Source organism: Epinephelus fuscoguttatus, linkage group LG21 (assembly GCF_011397635.1).
Source record: "Epinephelus fuscoguttatus linkage group LG21, E.fuscoguttatus.final_Chr_v1".
NCBI classification, from domain to species: domain Eukaryota; kingdom Metazoa; phylum Chordata; class Actinopteri; order Perciformes; family Serranidae; genus Epinephelus; species Epinephelus fuscoguttatus.
In genome coordinates, this window is record NC_064772.1 from 15,472,046 (window position 1) to 15,490,255 (window position 18,210).

Below are 18,210 nucleotides of genomic sequence, written 5' to 3' on the forward strand. Positions count from 1 at the left end.
TCTCGGTTTTGATCAGAGTGAGACATGGGGAAACGTCTGTGTCATGATCAGATGAGTGTCTTCCTTCTGGGAACAAGCTGCTGAAGAAAGTGGTTGACTGAGAGGTTTCACTCACAGTATCACTTGCAGCAAAGTGCAGCAAGTTGACTTCAGTGCTTTGATCTATGAGCCTATAAAACGCAGTGTGTGACATACTGTAGCAAGTCAATATTAAACTTTATACCCTCAAAGACAATGATGCATCAGGTCCCACGGTGAAGATTATAGATTCACAATGAGGTCATTTGATCTTTGCAAAGAGATGGTGGCTTTGTTGGGAACTAATGTACTTGGTTTCATTGAATGTTACCTGCATGAACATTTTTTGACTTATTTCATATTGAGTCACATCCACAGCTCATTCACTTACGTTTGCAATTATGCTCATTGTCCTTTCTGTAGCAGACAAAGGAAAAAAGACCTTCCTTAGGTTCATTCATCAAGTTTGCATACTTTTATCAAAACTTCTTGATGACAAAAAGTCTTTAAACATGTTTTTTTATATGGGGAATGCTAAATGGTTGAAGACAACCTAATTTCATTTAAAATTGAATAATAAAAAATTAACTTCTCAGAAAAGTCTTTGGCAGTTAAAGCTTTCTCAGTATCTTCATTTAAGATGTAATATTTCCCAATACGGGAAGGAAACTCATATGAAACACACACACACACACACACACACACAAGGACAGGGCAAACAGCAGAGTCACTGTGCTAAGACACCTCAGTGTTATGACACAAAATAGATTTGACTTAACACGCACAATCTTACAGTCATGTATGACTATCTTTAGTACAGTCTTCTGTTACAGGGAGTCACAATGGCAAGGTCACGTACACACATGATCAAAGGGATAGGTTTCATTTTTAATGTTGGGTGGGACGCATATGAACAGTGGGGTGGGGGAGGGGTTTGAGGTTGCGCCACCAAAAAAATTTGAGCATCAAACACTTGTTTTCCTGCATTCTGGTGTATTTTTGTGCACCAATTTGTGCAGTTTCTGCATCAATATATGTCGTAAATATGTCGTTTTGTCAAAATAACAGTCATCTGCTATTTTAATGTTTTTATTTGCACATTCTAAATATTTAGGGGAGTGTGTCCCCCATGTCCCCCCTGAAATCTACACCTATGTGTATAACAGAAAAAGGTGCCAAATCTGCATCCGATTAACCTTTACTGGATGACTATGACTGCCTGATGCTCTATATTCTATAACCTTATATTAACAAGTATCCTGGTTTTAAATATATTCATTTCAGTCAATTTGGAGCCTCGTCCTACTACATGCTGTTAAGAAAAGTCAGATTCACACCATGACATGTGAATGACCTGACACTTCTTGGGCCTAAAATGGTGAAAAAAACATTGAGAAGCCATGAATTAGTCACCAGTATGCAATGATGATTTAACAGGTAGCAGTGCATGACGAAAGGGGAAAACCTCTGTCTTGCTAAATAGTCTGACATTCTGTACATTACATTTTCAGCTACAGCTTGATCATTTAAAAGGCACGTCAGCAAGTTTCACAAATGATAATGTAGTCACATAGTGTAATAAAGCAGTTGCAGTGACCCAGCTGTACAACTTACACCTCGCTATCCTGAGAAAAACAGGTAAATGAGAAACACATTTTAATCGTACTTGTCAAGATCAAGAGTGCACTGCAAATAGTGAACACAATGGTAATGCGGTGTTTCTTATCTAAAATATATGGCACACTGAATAGAAAGTGAGGTTTTTTATTTGAACATGATTTACATATGAATTGATGACTCTGTGGTGACATAGACATAAACTGCTGACTGATTTATGTCTATGTCACCACAGAGTCATAGACATAGACATAAACTGCTGACTGATTTATGTCTATGTCTATGACTCTGTGGTGACATAGACATAAATCAGTCAGCAGTTTTTTATTGGGTTTCACATGCTACTCTTATAGCGCTGCATCACAGCATCATAGAGCTAAAATGACACAGTAACCAGCTTGAGCGTTGAGTCAATTTTAGAAACATACTATGACAAAGATAAACTGTTTCTTATAAAATGATCTATCAACAAGATGAGCACTAACACGCTGAGCTATCATTCTCAGAAATGACTATAATATGGATCTTATATCTGTTAATCTGGATCTGTGCCAACTTTTCACAAGTGGTAGATTATAAACTGATATTGAGCACTTGATAGCTGAGAACTCACATAACCTTTTGCAGATTTGATCACTGCCTCCACACTGGCACGGACCTGTTACTCTGTTACAACTTTGTCACATGGATAAAGTCAAGGCCTACTGGTCAGGAGGTAAGGCTGAGGAGCCAAAGGGTGAGTCACAGAGAAAAAAGATCTGTGGGGAAAAATAAACCACAAGTATCATATCTATCTGTGCTTTGCAGTTCACCCTTGACCTTGAAAATTGCTCGTGACAGAACAATATCAATTTAAGGTACATAGATGTCCCAGAGTGTTTCCCTGTATCATAGAGTCTTTATTCTCCTCTTGGAATAAAGAGGTACAATTGTACAACACTGTCAGTGGGGTCACTCCAGACGTGGCTTTGTAAGTATTGCAATGTTGGTCAGTCCAGTTAGTCGGTCGGTCCACTACTTCAGCCCCGACTGAAATATCTGCTGTCTTGCTGCTTCAAGGGCTTCGCCCATTTTCTTGGAGATATTTGAGGAGTTTTTGGGATATGTTTAAAACCATTGTGAATATGAGCCTGTAAAGCAAGTCTATTCAATTATAAATTCAATTGACCCTTCGCTGACTGCCGAGAACTACACGGCTGTGTTCCATAGACTCTCAGGCAATCGTTCCAGATTTTCTTCCTTTTTTATGCTGGTTTTGTGGGGTTCGAGCTGAACGTTGTGCCTGAGGCATGTGTATTAATGATACTCATTACCTGGAGAGGGTGGAAGGAGATGTGTTTCTTCCCCGTTCCACAATCAAACCCTGGAAAGTGTAGGGTTAACTAGCTAGCTAGTTAAGGTACAGCCTACTGAAATTATACACATGCTGCTTTTGCTTCTAATGATTATAACAGTAAATAAAGACCTACCATGCTCTACAGGAACCAGTGAGGGGAAACAGGGAAACTTTGCCGAAAATTCAACCAGCTGTGTGTCATCGCAGTGTGAGCAAATGAACGTTGTATGGATTTCCCTGGAGCTCCCCGCACGTCTGATGGTAGAGGTCCAGGCACTGGTGGTGGCATTGGAGGAAGCCAGACATTGTTTATCAGCGGGCACTGTGATGACACATACCTGGTTGAATATCAGCAAAGTTTCCCTTCACAGTCATTGCCCTCTGTCTTGATTGCCAGTGGTGTGGTGGTTCATCTATACACTTTCATCTGTAGCCTATAGGTTTTAGCTTCTAACTATCTTCATTTTTTTAACTTGTTCTCGCTGCTGAGGGGGTTTGACGTCCTGAATATATCCTTCGAGCTCTGTGCTAGCTCTGCCAGCTTGGGCTTGACAAAGGGTCAACTGGGCCTAATTTTAAAAACAAGAAATTTAGATGGGCCATGGGACATTTTTTCATCACTGTACTCCTAAACTTGCCTTTGAAAGTAAACTGTATTTAACTTTGGATCCACAGCAGCAGTGGTGGGCTAAATAGACAATTATGCAATTGTAGTAGATGATAAAAGATGTGTAACAACAGTATAGGTAGTAACGACGTATCTAGTCCATTATACGGCTAAATGGATCCACAGTATTAGCCACAGCTCACAGACTAAGGTTTTAGCATCAAAGCTTGGTTCTTTTTTCAAAATGTACATGGAGGCCCGCCCACAGAAATGGCCAGGCCCCTGAGAAGTTCCTGTGAAAAGCCCTCCCCAAGTTTGCTTTACGCACGTCAAAGGATGCATGTAAACTGAGAGAAACCCTCAGTTCTGGGGGCTACATAGACACTTTCATCCTCTGCCTCGCAGGTGGTGGTGGGCCAGGTGGTTTCCGTCACTTTCTAGGTACTTCATGGCAAGTAATGTTAGCTTCATTGTTAGCCTCCTGGCTATTGACAGCCTTTTCAGCCTGTCTGGGAGCAGCTTTTTTAGCTGATTGAAAAAAGTTGGCCATCATTACATTATGTTTTGGGTTTAATACCCCTTTCCAGCTTCCTCTTTTTCTTCCTTTTCTGGCATCCCAATTTATGTGCAAGTCCTGGCATAGCAAGAAAATTCACTCCAACATTATCTAATATTTTAGATCAGTACATTTCTTGGGTCAAGCGACTGGCAGACCACCTGTGCTATGTTTTTTTTTTTTTTTTTTTTTACAAAACTGTAGCATACAAAAAAAAAAAATACAGACATGCTATTTTTAGGAGAAGGTGTTTTCATTATGAAACCGGCTACATTTTAACCAGTGAAACAATAAATACAATGTTTGACTTTTTGTTTCAATGAGCACTGCTTATATTGCTTATGTTTAGGATGAACATGATTATTGCTGGGCCCCCTCCTAATGGCTGGGCGTCAGAGAGCACCCATTCCCCTTATGGGCAGCCTTGGGTTTCACTTTAAGTAAAAAAAAAAAAAAAAATGCGGCTTAGCATTCTGTTTAGTTTGTCACTGCTTCCTTGGATACAGCAGCTTTTAAGCCATTCAATGTGCATTTGTAATGAAAACCGAAACATTAAAGCCATCTGCTGTTCCTCTAAAAATCACACCATCATTGTTTTAAATGCCACACACCACTCTGGACATCACCTTTAAGCCAGGCACTTAGTGTTGTTTCTGCTTGGTGATGCTGGAGAAAAACCAAACAACAGAAACTTTTGTCTTACTAGTGAAACTGAGAAAACCCCTTTGATGAGCAGCAAGCTACTGTGAATGGGTACACCGCTCTGACATGTATTAACAGTTGCCCCATATTGTGGGAAAGTACTGTCACTGTTGCTGCCGTCAGCAGTGCATGAGAGTTTGGTACCGAGAGACACTTGTCACCACTTCCTGTGTACCTGCTCGCTGTGATTTATTTCATGCACTGATAGACAACTGTTCTGCATTTGCATCCTATATCTGAAATTATCAGCAGATTTCCCATGACGGTTTCTCTTCAGCTGCTACTAACAGAAAACAGATGCATGCAAATTTTACCTCACAACAATAAGCACACAACTGCTAAACAATCACATTTTCTCAGTCTTTATTTTGGTATAGGAATAAAGAGGTGGATAAGAATTTATCCACCTTTTTGTACTAGTATCACCTTTTATCTTCTCTGTTTTGACAACAGAACAAATAGGTTTTACAGAATTTTGTTTTCAGTGCTGTATGCCTTTCACATGTTTTCTCATTAGTGCTATTTTACCCTGCCCCTTTTGTCTGCACCTATAGGAAGAAAAGTACACCATGCATACAACTCCTGCACATGATGCAAAACCAACAAGGGTTTAAGTCAGGACAGACTGTGGCTTGAAGAGTTTCACTGAAAACAACAGTGGGGTTGACAGTTGACTGATTGGTGACCACTTTGTTTCTTACTTTGCCACTATCTCAAACCATGGCAAAAACAATGAGAGACACTTGAAACAGTTGAAGAAGCAGATGAAGTAACTAAATTTGTGAATTTCAAAAGAAATTTTCACATTGTGTAAGTGCAAAGAGATAAAATAAGATCCTAATTTTGAGTTCTGGTGTAAACAAACAGCTGGAGGAAGCATTTCACAATCATCTCTGTCTCTCTGATTTCCTGATATTTAATCAGTTCAAACACAGAGGAACTTTTTTTGTCTTATTTTACTGAATTGGTCAGTCTCCCTGATTGAGCAGGGCATTATACAGATCCACTGAAGATAGCATCATAATAGCCTTGCTTAAAAATGTATAGAGCCTTTCATTTATGTTTTGTGTATCTTGATTTGCCAGCATGCAACAAGTACAGTAACAGCAGTATGGTAAGGTCAAATTCACTGTGACATCATAATGTTCTGCAAAAACACTTCTGGTCACTAGTTAATGTCATAACTCAGGAACAGAGGGAAAGCCAATTGGGTAGATACTGAACTGATGACACAAAACCTGGGTTTGGTTTTTGATACTAAAAGTAAAGAATGTTTTCCTTGGTGTCAGGTAGTTGTAAGAAGTTGCTGGGTCGTGGTGACATTGGTTTGAGTTACTGCAGGTGACTGTGGACAGACCTCCTACACAACTTTGAACCGTCATGCAATTGTGAGCTGTACGCAGGCACTTTGTGAGTGTTGTGTCTTTGAGACCAAGCCCTCGTCCTTTTTTACCTAAATCAATGCAAAGATGAAGAAGTGTGTGCAGGAGTTAACTTTTCTGAGGGACCTAATTCCCTACACCACTAAATAAGCACGTGCTTATTTAGTGGTGTAGGGAATTAGGTCCAGTTAACAGTGGTAGATGACACAAAGACAACACACACATCCCGTGGGATGTGTGTTGTGTTGTCTTTGTCTCATCTACCACTGTTAGCTCTGTCATCACTGTTGTTAGCACTGTTTGTACTGTTAGCACTGTTTGTGCCGTTAGTACTGTTAGCTGCGAGCCGCTGGCTCAACCACATCCATGTTGAGAACTGTGTGCAGACAATCGTGGCTCTGACTCTGAATCATATGTGTAGAATTTCACATGCAGCTCTTTTAAAATAGAGTGCCTATGATGAGTATCTGTGTGCTAGGCTGGCTCAGAGACCTCTCTCTCCGCAGACTCAGACTGTTTGGTTTGGGAACCAAGACCGTGTTAACATGACATCTCTATTTTTTCAGTTACTTCTTTTTTTAAAGAGGCATGAGATTCACTTCCCCCATGGTGCACTCAAGATGAACTGAGGGATCTACTCTATATGAGTCATGCAGTAGAATGAAAAAGATATGTTTGATATTTATTTACATGCAAACGTGTGGGAAATGAAATCATGTTAAAATTCTAAATGCTGTGCTGGAAAGCATCATTAGATACGGTATGGTATCACCCTTACAGTCCAGTTAAAATCAAGAATTGACATGGTGAAAAGAGCAATGAATGTGATCAGAAAGAAAAGTACAGCCGTCCCTTCACACCATGGAGAGAACTGTTGTCAGACATGCAAACTGATGGACCCATCACACATCATGTATTCTGAATATGAACTATTACCTTCAGGCTGATGTTACAGAGCCAGCAAATGTAAAAAAGACAGCTGCTTTAAGCTTTCCTAAGTTTTCAGACTGTAAAAAGTGGAGGAGTCCAATACTGGCTTTTGAAGATATGCAGGGCACACGTCCCCTGCATCTCCTCCTCTCCGAACTGACGATAGCCGTGGCCGGAGGCATTATGTTTTCAGGTTGTCCATCCTATTCTTGTGAACACAATATCACAAGAAGGCCTTGGGGAAATGTATTCAAATTCTGCACAAACATCTCCTTGGACTCAACAATGAATGGATTAGAGTTTGGTGGTTGAAGGTCAAAGGTCAAGGTTATTGTGACCTTGTCTGTCCAATTCTCACAAACAGAACACATTAAGGGAATGTCCTCAGATTTGGCACAAACATCCACTTGGACTCAAGAATGAACTGATTAGAATTTGGTGGTTTACGGTCAAAGGTCAAGGCCTCCATGGTTTTGGCCATAACTGAGGAATTCATACACTAATTATGACAAATCACACAAATGTCTAATAGGATAAAATGATGATGTGATGCCATCATATACAAAAGAATAGACCTTATTTATTAAGTGCTTTTACAAGAGAATGACTAGTCTTGTGGTACTACCACCTTAAAAGCGCTGAGCAGAGCATATTAAAATCCAAATCTGTGTATAAAAACTTCCTTACTTCCTGTCAATAAGCAAGTTGTAGAACATGTTCATGCAGACCATGTATTAAAAGGTGCTTGATAATGACAAATAAAGAGCCAATATGCCACTACTACAGTATGCATGCTAATATGCAACTAGTTAATGATGAATATGTATACCTCAATATAAAGTGTTACCAAAATATTACACCTTGAGTTCATTTCTTCCTGTGTTGCTGAAGTGTTACCCCACTCCACACTGTCTGTGTTCACCTTTATCATGCTGACTGAGGTATCAGGGGCTTTCTGGAGGCTCAGTGACTATATCCTATATGTGGACAAATGTTTCCCCTCTCTCTTTCTTCCCCTTTGTCTTTGCTTTCCTCCTCAGAGCCATATAGTGATTAACACATGAAGGAATACTCCAATATGAAAACAACTGTTCATAGTCTCCCACATCCTCTTAAATACCTCAGTGATTATATCAGCAATTGCATGAATTGCAGCCACATTTAGCCACTGAGATCACACATCCCCATGTCATGCAAGTATACAACTTTTCATGGTTTTGGAAAGGCATATATTTTAGTGATGTGTGCATTATTGTAGTCTAGCGCCCCCTTGTTAAACCAGTCAGAAACAGTGATGTTTAGTCAGTCTTAAAATCTATCATGATTAAATCATATATAATTTCCTTCCACTTCCACTTTCTTACTGTTTATCAGTGTCAAAACACCCTCAAGCCTATCCCAGCATGCAGTGGGCCAGAAGAGATAGTTATTCTCAGTCCTTCACGGGGCATATTTACTCCCCAATATTTTCATTAGGGCAGCATATATAGCACAGCTAAATATTAGACTACAGTCATCGGTCAGTAAGCCATTTTCAATTTTCAATGAATTGACTTGATGTCCAACTGATTAAATATACCCTAAACCTAAAGTGAAATATTCAAATAATATGATTACTACCTACAATGACCACACACTTATTTGTTAACAGCTTTTATTACCCCATACTTTGCACAATACAAACAAATGCACATCTAGTGTAATATAGGGTAGATGTATCATACTCTACAAGAGCATTGCTTCATGAACATCATGTATATATTCATTTTTTTAAACCTTCCACTCCATCACCCACATCAATACGAAAAGTACACAGTTAAAGATTCCAGACAAAAATATTCTATGCCCTTTGTTTGGGGAAGTAGGGAAATCATTCTAGACCGTGATCCACGTCATTCAATATGCAAGAGCAGAAAAAATAAATGCGAGAATGTTTTGGTATATTTTCGATGATCAGACTTTCACAGAATGTCAGATCATTGGAAATATTTTATGTGGAATGCTATTAAATCTTTAGGTAACAAATTAAAGCGGGGTTGACCTCAGACGGTCAGGAAACGTTATTTTGAAGCTGCTGGTTATTAAACAAAAGGTTTGCTGGGGTCTAGCTCAACAATGTTTGCATTTTAACTAAAAAAGGGGGGCTGCTAAAATAATATCAATTACCCAGTGCTAGAGAGCTAAACATCACCTATAACCATCTGATAGATAAGACTCCAATTCTTCAGGCAGACAGTGTGTATCTGTCCAAATCAGCAAACGGACAAGGCCTCTTCAAACAGGGACGTGACAGTAATTGCATAGAGCACTGAGGGAAGTCTGCTAGCTACTGTAAGTGAGCTCCAAAACTGAGACGTAGAAAAGAAGCACAGCTGAAGAAGGCTATCATTTATCACTACCTCATTAGTGTGATCAGATGTGTGTACTTGCGACCTCCCCCCACACCCACCCACACACACACACACACACACACACACACACTCTTTACTAAAGCCAATAACTACTGAAGATGCCAGATAAAGCATGAATAAACAATTCCTCGTGGAGGTGCTTTGTTTCTGTCTCTCTTGTCTCACAGCAGTGGAACTGACGGTTTCTTGTCCAAACCACAGTCGTAAATTTTGGTCCTGTCTCACGCTCTGGACACCTGTTTAACAAGCTGTCTTTGGTACAACTCATTCATTGGGCTCATATCTGGAATAGACACACAATGAAAGTGTTACAACCTGAAATTAGACAAATATCTTTGTAAGAAAGACAGTTTTACAAGTTAAAAAAAGACAAAACAGAATAACTTAAAGGGGCATACTGGTATGTTTACTTGTTTTACATTACTGCCAAATATTTTCCATAACATACCATAGTTTTTTAGATTTTCCCATAGACTGTATAAAAGAAGCGGCCGAAGATACCGTGACATCATCCATTATTGTGAAATACCATTTGGAAGCCTTGATTTGGCATTTTGGCTGTTGCCATCTTGTTTTCTAGAGCCAGAAGTGACCATATTTGGATCCAGGATAGAGCTGTAAAGGAGTGAGGGGTGGATCTGCCGGGAGTGGCCTCCAAAGGTCTATTGCTGCTATCCATTGCAAGTTGGAAATCAATAATTGACTAGGTATTCCCGACTTCTGATCTTAATGCGCCAAATGTATGTGCTCGGGAAAACATAGATGCCTGCAGAAAACTGATGGTTGTATGTCAAGTCTCTGAGCTTCAAAAGCATCCACAGAGGAGATGCATCAGTTACCAAAGCACCATTGGCAAAGAGAAATTGTGCATAAACTAATTTACTGTCTTGTGTGTTTTGCTAAAAAACAAAAACACTCCATAAAACACTACATAAAGTGAATAAATTATGAAAATATCATTATGCTCAGTTCACTGTGTGCCGAAATGTTGCTGTGACATGTGTTTATGTTGGCAAACTCAGGCTAGGTAGATCTTGCCGGAGTGTCTGACTTTAATGTCCAATGTGAATGACAATTCTGATGCACTTTGCCATGTGGGAGGCTATTTTTTTCCAAATTGCAAGTACAATGGATTGCAACATTTCCAGCACTGGTGGTGGTGAAGTGGGTGTGGATGAGTGAGCTCTTTGTGGAAAATTTTGCCCCCCTGTCCATAATTCCTAATAGCTGGTCTGGTAGTAGCCACTTGTCTATCACAAGGTAGCCACGCCTGAACGCATACCCCCTTTTAGCATCTATTTTACTTTAAATGTGACCATAATTTCAAAAATAATCATACTGTATTGAAGATGACGTGAAACTAGTGATTGAGACCAAAAAACTCTTCAGGAAGATGTATACTGAGGTAATAAATCAAGTGAGAATTGGGGTTATTTTCTCATGGACTTCTTTACACTTCACTACTTTTTGCAACCAGTGGAGTCGCCCCCTGCTGGCCATTAGAAAGAATACAGGTCATTGGTTTCACTTTACAGATCCGGAAGTTACGTCTACTTCTTTTATACAGTCTGTGGATTTTACGATTGCATTTTCAGGCAGCCTCTTTATGAATGGCACATTCCTGATGATGACTGAATTGTTTTACACTTAATAATGAAAGCTCACCTCTGCAATCGTTTCCTAATTTCTTTGATCTGCTCATTTTTCTTGGTCAGGATCTCCTTCATGTTGCGGTAGGCTGCAGTTTGCTGGAACTTCTTGTCCAACTCCTGCACACCAAACATACGTAAAAATTTTGTTCAACATTTGATACGTGCTAACTTAACTTAGAGGGAAACGCCACAGGGACACACCTTCTCTGCCAAGGAGAGCTGCTCCTGCACTCGCAGAAGTTCATGTTTGGCAGAGATCAGGTTCTCCTGCAGATCCTTCTGGGAGGCAGTGTTGGCACTAAGAGACCTCTCATAGTCCTCCCTCAGAGCTGCCACAGTGTCCTCAAGACTGCTGATCTCCTTGGATTGCGCAGCAAACTTGAAGGGAAAGGAAACAACATACAAGTTCATATGGAGGGAACGACAACCAGTGCTAATACTACAGAATCAAAACCCTACTCCTACACACTGTGACGGACAGAAGCAACACTTTGTTCAGCGGGATACATACCATGTGAGGTCCAAGTTAGCAGATTAAACCATATGATAGCAAACGTTCAGATGAAACAAAATAATAAAAAAGCAATAACAAGTGTTAAAATGGAAAGCAAACTCAAAATGTCACAAAAGAAGATGATGCAAGATTTGCACGCCAAACTGCAGCAGTACCTGCTGTTCACCTTGCACCTTCTGAAGGTCTTTCAGAGCTCTCTCTGCCTTGGTTCTCTCGTCCAGGGCACTCATTGCCTTGGAAAAAATAATCAGAGCAGTTTAATTAATTATGTAAACTAGAGGATGAATTATAAGAAAGGATGCTGTGTGCCTTAATGTTATACCTGGGCTTCTAAAGTCCGCAGCCTGGCTTTCAGTTTATCATTCTCCTCCTGTAGTCTTGCTATCTCCTAGATAAATATTAAAGATAGATGTGAAGGTGTGTATAAATGTGATAATGAGGGCACAACATTCAACAATTAATCTGCATTCATGCAACATATTCGTTTACCTTGTTAAGAAGTTCAGACACTCCACCTTCATTCAGTGGTGCTAACTTGGGTTTGCTTGTTTCCTGGTTTATCTGGAAATAAAGTAAGCACTTAAGACGGAACAGTTCTTATGTCTCAGTCGTAAACACGTTGGCTAGACCTCCGTGTTACTATGTGAGAGTAAATATCTTTATATCCATTTTGCTTTCCTTAGCAATGTGATGATGGCACGAGAAAGGTGCGAATAGCCAACCCAAGGAAAGAGCAGACTACTGCATCACAAAGTTAATTTGTTTTTCTTAAACGGTAAAATATGAAACCACACGTCGACCTCAGTGGAGCGTGACTTCTGAACCACAAGGCTACGTGTGAAGGGCGGGTGGTCTGACATTAAAAACAACTTTAGATATTCACATTAACACTGTATTGCTGTCTAGCTACTGAATTCTATGTGGGTTTGGTATTCTTTGAACAAATGATTAATGACAACTGCACTGATGGTGCTGTTTGGGGCTCTATATGTGACAAAGCTGCACATTACACTCACCTTATCAGTGGTTTTAAAGTCTGTCTTCTCAAATTCAGCCACTTGCTCTAACAGCTCCCTATATGGGTAGAAGAGAGAAGTAATGGGCAGTGGAATAATGATGAAAATTAAAGAGAAAAGGTACAAAAAAAGCTTTTATATACTGTATACATTTTTAGACAAAATGAAACATTTGTCAGTATCAATGTCAGTATCTTGTGAGCAACACTGAACAGAGTGACACTGATCTAATGATATGCACTATCTCACCTAACTCTCAGTCTGCCACCACAATGTTTTTGACATCGCAATATTCTACTTGGCGGTTATGTATCCTTGGCAAGGAAAAATAAACACCCTTTTTCTTGATAGCAGTTTAGTACTTGCTAAAGCATATGATATAAGATATATGCTTGTGGTGAGCAGAACAGCACTCTGAAAAGCTTAAATGTGGTTTCTAAAAAGCAGCAGAACACACGTAGACTGTGACACAGGGTGTGTTCCTTGCTTTAGACACTGTATCAGTCACGTACTTTAGGGCTGAAACCTGAGGGGAAAAAAAAAGCATAACTCTGAGGCTTATTTATCCACCCATCACCATGTACATTACAAACAAAAGAGCTTTCTCAAAACACGCTCAGTGTTTTAACAAGGTGAAAGGTCGCAGAGGTCAGGAGGTACATTGAATTCACTGGAATATCACAGTAGTACATTCAAATCTATGCACAGGGACTGTGGCGCTTTACAGTGCTGATGGGTTTGTAACATGCTGAGAGCAGACTGCCGCTAAAGTGTTAATTTTATGACCTTTTGCTGTGATGCCAAAGACCAGATCAGACAATATGAAGGTAGTGAACATGGAGAGGTCTGGCTTCCTCAATCTCTACCAAAAAGAGGAACAGATTGACCTGTGTCTTGGGCTTTGGTTTGACCCTCAAATAAACAAAACTGTGAACAATAGCCATTGATATCCTTCAATGTCAAAACAGATTCTGCTAAAGTGGGAGTTATTATTAATCTATATAACAACCACTATGCTCTGACACCTGACTATATTTGTGCCAACAAAGCCTTAATACATCCTTGTCAAAATGTCAGGAGTGCAAAGTACATTCTGACAGCAGTTTAAATATGATTTATCTTTATTGCTGGTATGTACCTGCCCGCACTGTTGGGTTCAGGCTTGTAATATGAAGAGGCACTCTGGGCTTTCCTGCTTGGAAACAACAGCAAGAATGGCCTTTTAGGTAATCTACGGAGCCCCTAAAGTCGCCACAGGTGATATTTTAGATAAGATAATAATTTAGGCGCACAAGATTAAAAAAAATAAAAATAAATCACCTTTCGGGACTGTAAGTGCTTCGTATGATTCTGTTTTACTGTACAGAATTTTCATTTTATCACACAAGGCCACAAACTCTGTGTGACATCCCCACCTCAAAAGTATGCACTCATAAAACATGAGCTACCAGTAATCATTGAGAGTAATGTAATATTAACTTTATTAAATGAAAAAGTAGTACATTTTTCACTGTACATGTGTGACAAACCCTGAAACTGAAATAGCAACTTTAATTTTGCCAAAGACATTCTGCCATTTACCTCAGTGGTAACTAAAATAAAGAAAGTTTTACTTTTAGTTGGAAAAGTTTTGTGATAAACGCAGCTGAGACTTCTGTAATTTGAATTTTTGAGAGGCTAAAAGAAAATTTAATGGAATGCGTCTTTCATTAGGAAGGATTTCCTTTCGAAGGTAGAAAAACTTAAAGAAGACCTGTAGTTAGGTTTGAAAATTATCCTGAAAAACAGGCGATAACCCAGTGCTTTTACGTCCTTTAAATTTTTTTTTAATACTTTGAGATTAATCACCACTCACCGCTCTATCATACTGGGCTGGCGGCCAAAGCCTCAAAATGTGATTTTTTTTTTTGTAACTTTGATGAACTGACATTAAAATGTACTGAGAAAATGGCACAAGTTGTGGTTTTTTTAGCCTAACTGAACATCTGCTAAAAGGAAACCAATATAGTGGAAAAAAAGGTTGTATATACATTGAGCATGTGAGCATGTGGCTTGACAATAACCTTTTTGCCTGCCACACACTGTAATATGCACGCTATCTCAACCTAAACAGCTTTGAGGAGGAAGTGGTACAAAGTGGAGGAGTTTTTCTCATGAACATGAAGGTGTATTGCATGTTTAGAGACAGAGCTCACTTCTTAGTTTAGTGTGGCACTCTGTTTGACCTCAAACTGCCACATCATTTTGAATTAGTTTAATGTGAAAACGCATTTACTGCTTATTTAATGTGGAAGGGTCAGAGATCTGGTGCAATATGTCATGCACACATGTACACAGTATAAAAAAAACTATATTTCAGGACATAAGAGCGAAGTGTGTTATATTCCATAATATCTGAATAAGAACCTTATGTAGTCATGTGGGTGCAAACCTGATTAGGTCACATTTCATCAAACGTTTGCTGTTAGTCTGTTAACTCAACAGTTAACAGGAAGCTGAATCTGCCTCCTTTCTCACCTGTTCTCCAGCTCTGAGATATCACTCTGCAGACGCAGGTAAAACTTCTCTGCCTGTGAGAAGAGCTGCCTGAGCAGCAGCACATTAGTGTGGGCTGTATTGATGAGCTCCATCTCCACCTCCCCACGCACCACCGCCTGCAGCCCATCCAGCATCTCCTTTACCTCGTCCACTGTGAAGGTTTCCTCCACCAGCCTCCAGAGAGAAACACACACACATTACAGCTCCATCTGGACTAAAAAAAGCACTTTATTATTGTGTTATAACAGTGAACGTACAAGCAATGGCACCAATAACTTATGAATGACCAGTCACCTGCTGTCTTTGAGCTCTTCAAAGCAGGAATCAATAGTCTTTAGTCTCAGGACCCTCTTTGATCGTGCAAACCGCATGTAATTGATGACTTCATTCTGATGGTGTTCATTAAATCCAAATTCAGCCTACATGGAGACAAGGAGAGAAAAACTAGCAATAGACTGGCAGCAAAAATGAAAGATGGGCAGAGAGCGACAGGCTGTAATGGAAACCACAGCTAGCTTATGAGCTAACTTGAAGAGGATTTTCCCCTGCTAATATGACGGCCTATTCACATGAGCTAGCACCTAAACGTGTCATCTCTGGGGAGTGCTTGCTAACTGTCCACTCGTCTTTGAATAAAACAGAGCGAGACGATTAGCATGCTAACTTCTAAAAGCACACAGGTGGCCTGGCTACCACGTAAACAGCAAACGATCGCAGCTACTTACCATGGTGGCTGTGCAGCTAACGTTAACGTTACTAAGTTAGCTAGCTTGTAGACTGAGATGATTCAAAGGAAAAATGGGTGTTTCAGCCTCTAATTTAGGCCACGCAGCGAACAGACTAGAAGCTAATGGTAGAATGCTAGAGACGAGCGTTTTAGTAAACTGTTTTGTACTTATACTTTAAGTCGGTGAAGAGGCTAAAGGAGGATTATATCATAGCTGTAAGATTATCTGACAGATTTGCTAGCCTAGCTCTCCGGCTAGTGTTTGCCTTGAGAATGCCTTGGTAACGGAGAATAGCGTCATTGCCTTGGTTACTAGAGGTGCGTTCAGCGGCGCTACGTACAACACGAAACAACAAGTTACATGGTCGAGATGTATGACTACGGAAATAGAATATATGAATATTATCCTATATTTTAATAGTCATTTCATCAACATATTAGCCTATGTTAGTGAATCTACTGTCGAAATAGTTAAATTGCGTATAATTGATAGACTTTAACGGTCATTATACGCTATAATAAATTGTGCACAGTGCAAATATCTTCTATATGATATATTCCTTTATGTATTTACTACTTCATTGTTTCATTGTTTAATTTACCCGAAACTGAAATTATAACTGCTTCGTTTTGGAAAATATTCTGTTTTCTATAGAATTATTTTCTATTTTGTTTTTTCCTTTTTGTTTACCTTTTTTTCCACCAGCCTACATTTTTATACAGTCTATGCCTCCATGTTGTGACAAATAACCGTTATATGACTATGATTTTAATTAAGATAAAAAGGTGTTTAAATTTTATATTTTAAGGCATTCATTTTCTGTAAAAGTCCGTCAGCATCAAAGGATAATTATTTTTTCATTTATTTCATTTTTATATTTTTTATGTTTATTTTTTATTTAATTTTTCATTATTTTATTTTTTCATTTGTTATTTTATTTTGTTATTTTATTTTAAATTTTATTTTATTTTATCTCATTTTTATATGTTTTATGTTTATTTTGCATTTTATTTTTTATTTTTTCATTTATTTTATTTTACAAATTATTTTATTTTATCTCATTTTTATATGTTTTATGTTTATTTTGTATTTTCTTTTTCATTTATTTTATTTTATTATTTCATTTTAAAATTTATTTTATTTAATTTCATTCTGGTCATAGCATGACGACCACCAGGTCTGACTCCTGTCATTCTAGTGGTAAGTTACAGGTGTGTGACTTTAGTTCGAGAAGTGAGGGGACACAACAGTTGCGGATGGCTGTGGGTTAAACGAACAACATGTCCTGTATTTTTGTGTCGCCAAACTGGCAATTTGGCCTGTTTGTCAATACATTGTATTAAGCAGTAGATGGCAGTGTTGAGCTGTAAGTATGAGAGGTCCTGAAAAGATTTAGGCTTTGACCTCTGCCTCTGCTCCTTATCATCATCACCAGCAGCATTTTATACTGAGAAAATCTACATGCCTTTTCTCCTGTGGCACTTACATGTGCATCACATGCATTTATATGTTTTAGCAGATGGTCCTTGTTTGATTTAATAATTAAATAGCTTCAGATTGAGACCTCATCATCTCAGGATGATGGTCAAAACAAGATGGCATACATAACACTTACTGGCCTAATGTTGACTGTCACATAAACCCACTGCCAGTATGTTTTGAAATATTACTTTTTCCCTCTGTATCTTTACTTTTTATTGCAAATCATATAGCATTTATATCTAATGGCAGATAATGCAGTTTGGTCAGATGAAATGAAGTAAGATCAAATATACCTTTATCGATCTCCAGCTTTAATTTGGTAGTTGCAGCAGTATAAGTAACAGAAATAAATACTAAGAGGTGCATAAACTTAAACAGAAATAGAATGAGGATAGAAACTACGAGCAACTGGAGACAAATGACATGGTAAAGTGAGTTGTGCTACTGGAATGACAATTGCATGATTGATAAGACAATGTTTTTATTTACATATTTACATTGCATTACACGGCTATTAGTATTCTATTATAGATATCGCAGTTGATTAACTGATGGGACTCATCATGGCTGCTTCTCCATCAGTTAAACTTATGTGACTCCACATGACCCAAATAAAAACTTCATAGAGATTCTGTTGCACTGACTGCTTGTGATATGTCACGGAAATCAAAAGGGCATCGCTATACATTTTGTTAAGGAGGTTTCTAAGAGAAAAAAGAAG

The 18,210-nt window shown here is 38.9% G+C and overlaps 1 protein-coding gene across 1 annotated transcript; it reads right to left on the reverse strand.

Annotated features, from left to right (window-relative positions):
* Window positions 1–8,794: 8,794 nt before the first annotated feature.
* On the reverse strand, window positions 8,795–16,281 carry lztfl1 (leucine zipper transcription factor-like 1). The gene is made up of 10 exons (XM_049565146.1): window positions 16,005–16,281; window positions 15,574–15,698; window positions 15,259–15,453; window positions 12,742–12,799; window positions 12,215–12,286; window positions 12,048–12,113; window positions 11,881–11,958; window positions 11,413–11,589; window positions 11,225–11,328; window positions 8,795–9,842 (listed from the first exon to the last, which is right to left on the reverse strand). Exons 1-10 carry the CDS (start codon window positions 16,005–16,007, stop codon window positions 9,824–9,826), a joined length of 897 nt encoding a protein of 298 aa, XP_049421103.1. The 5' UTR covers window positions 16,008–16,281; the 3' UTR covers window positions 8,795–9,823.
* Window positions 16,282–18,210: the final 1,929 nt, after the last annotated feature.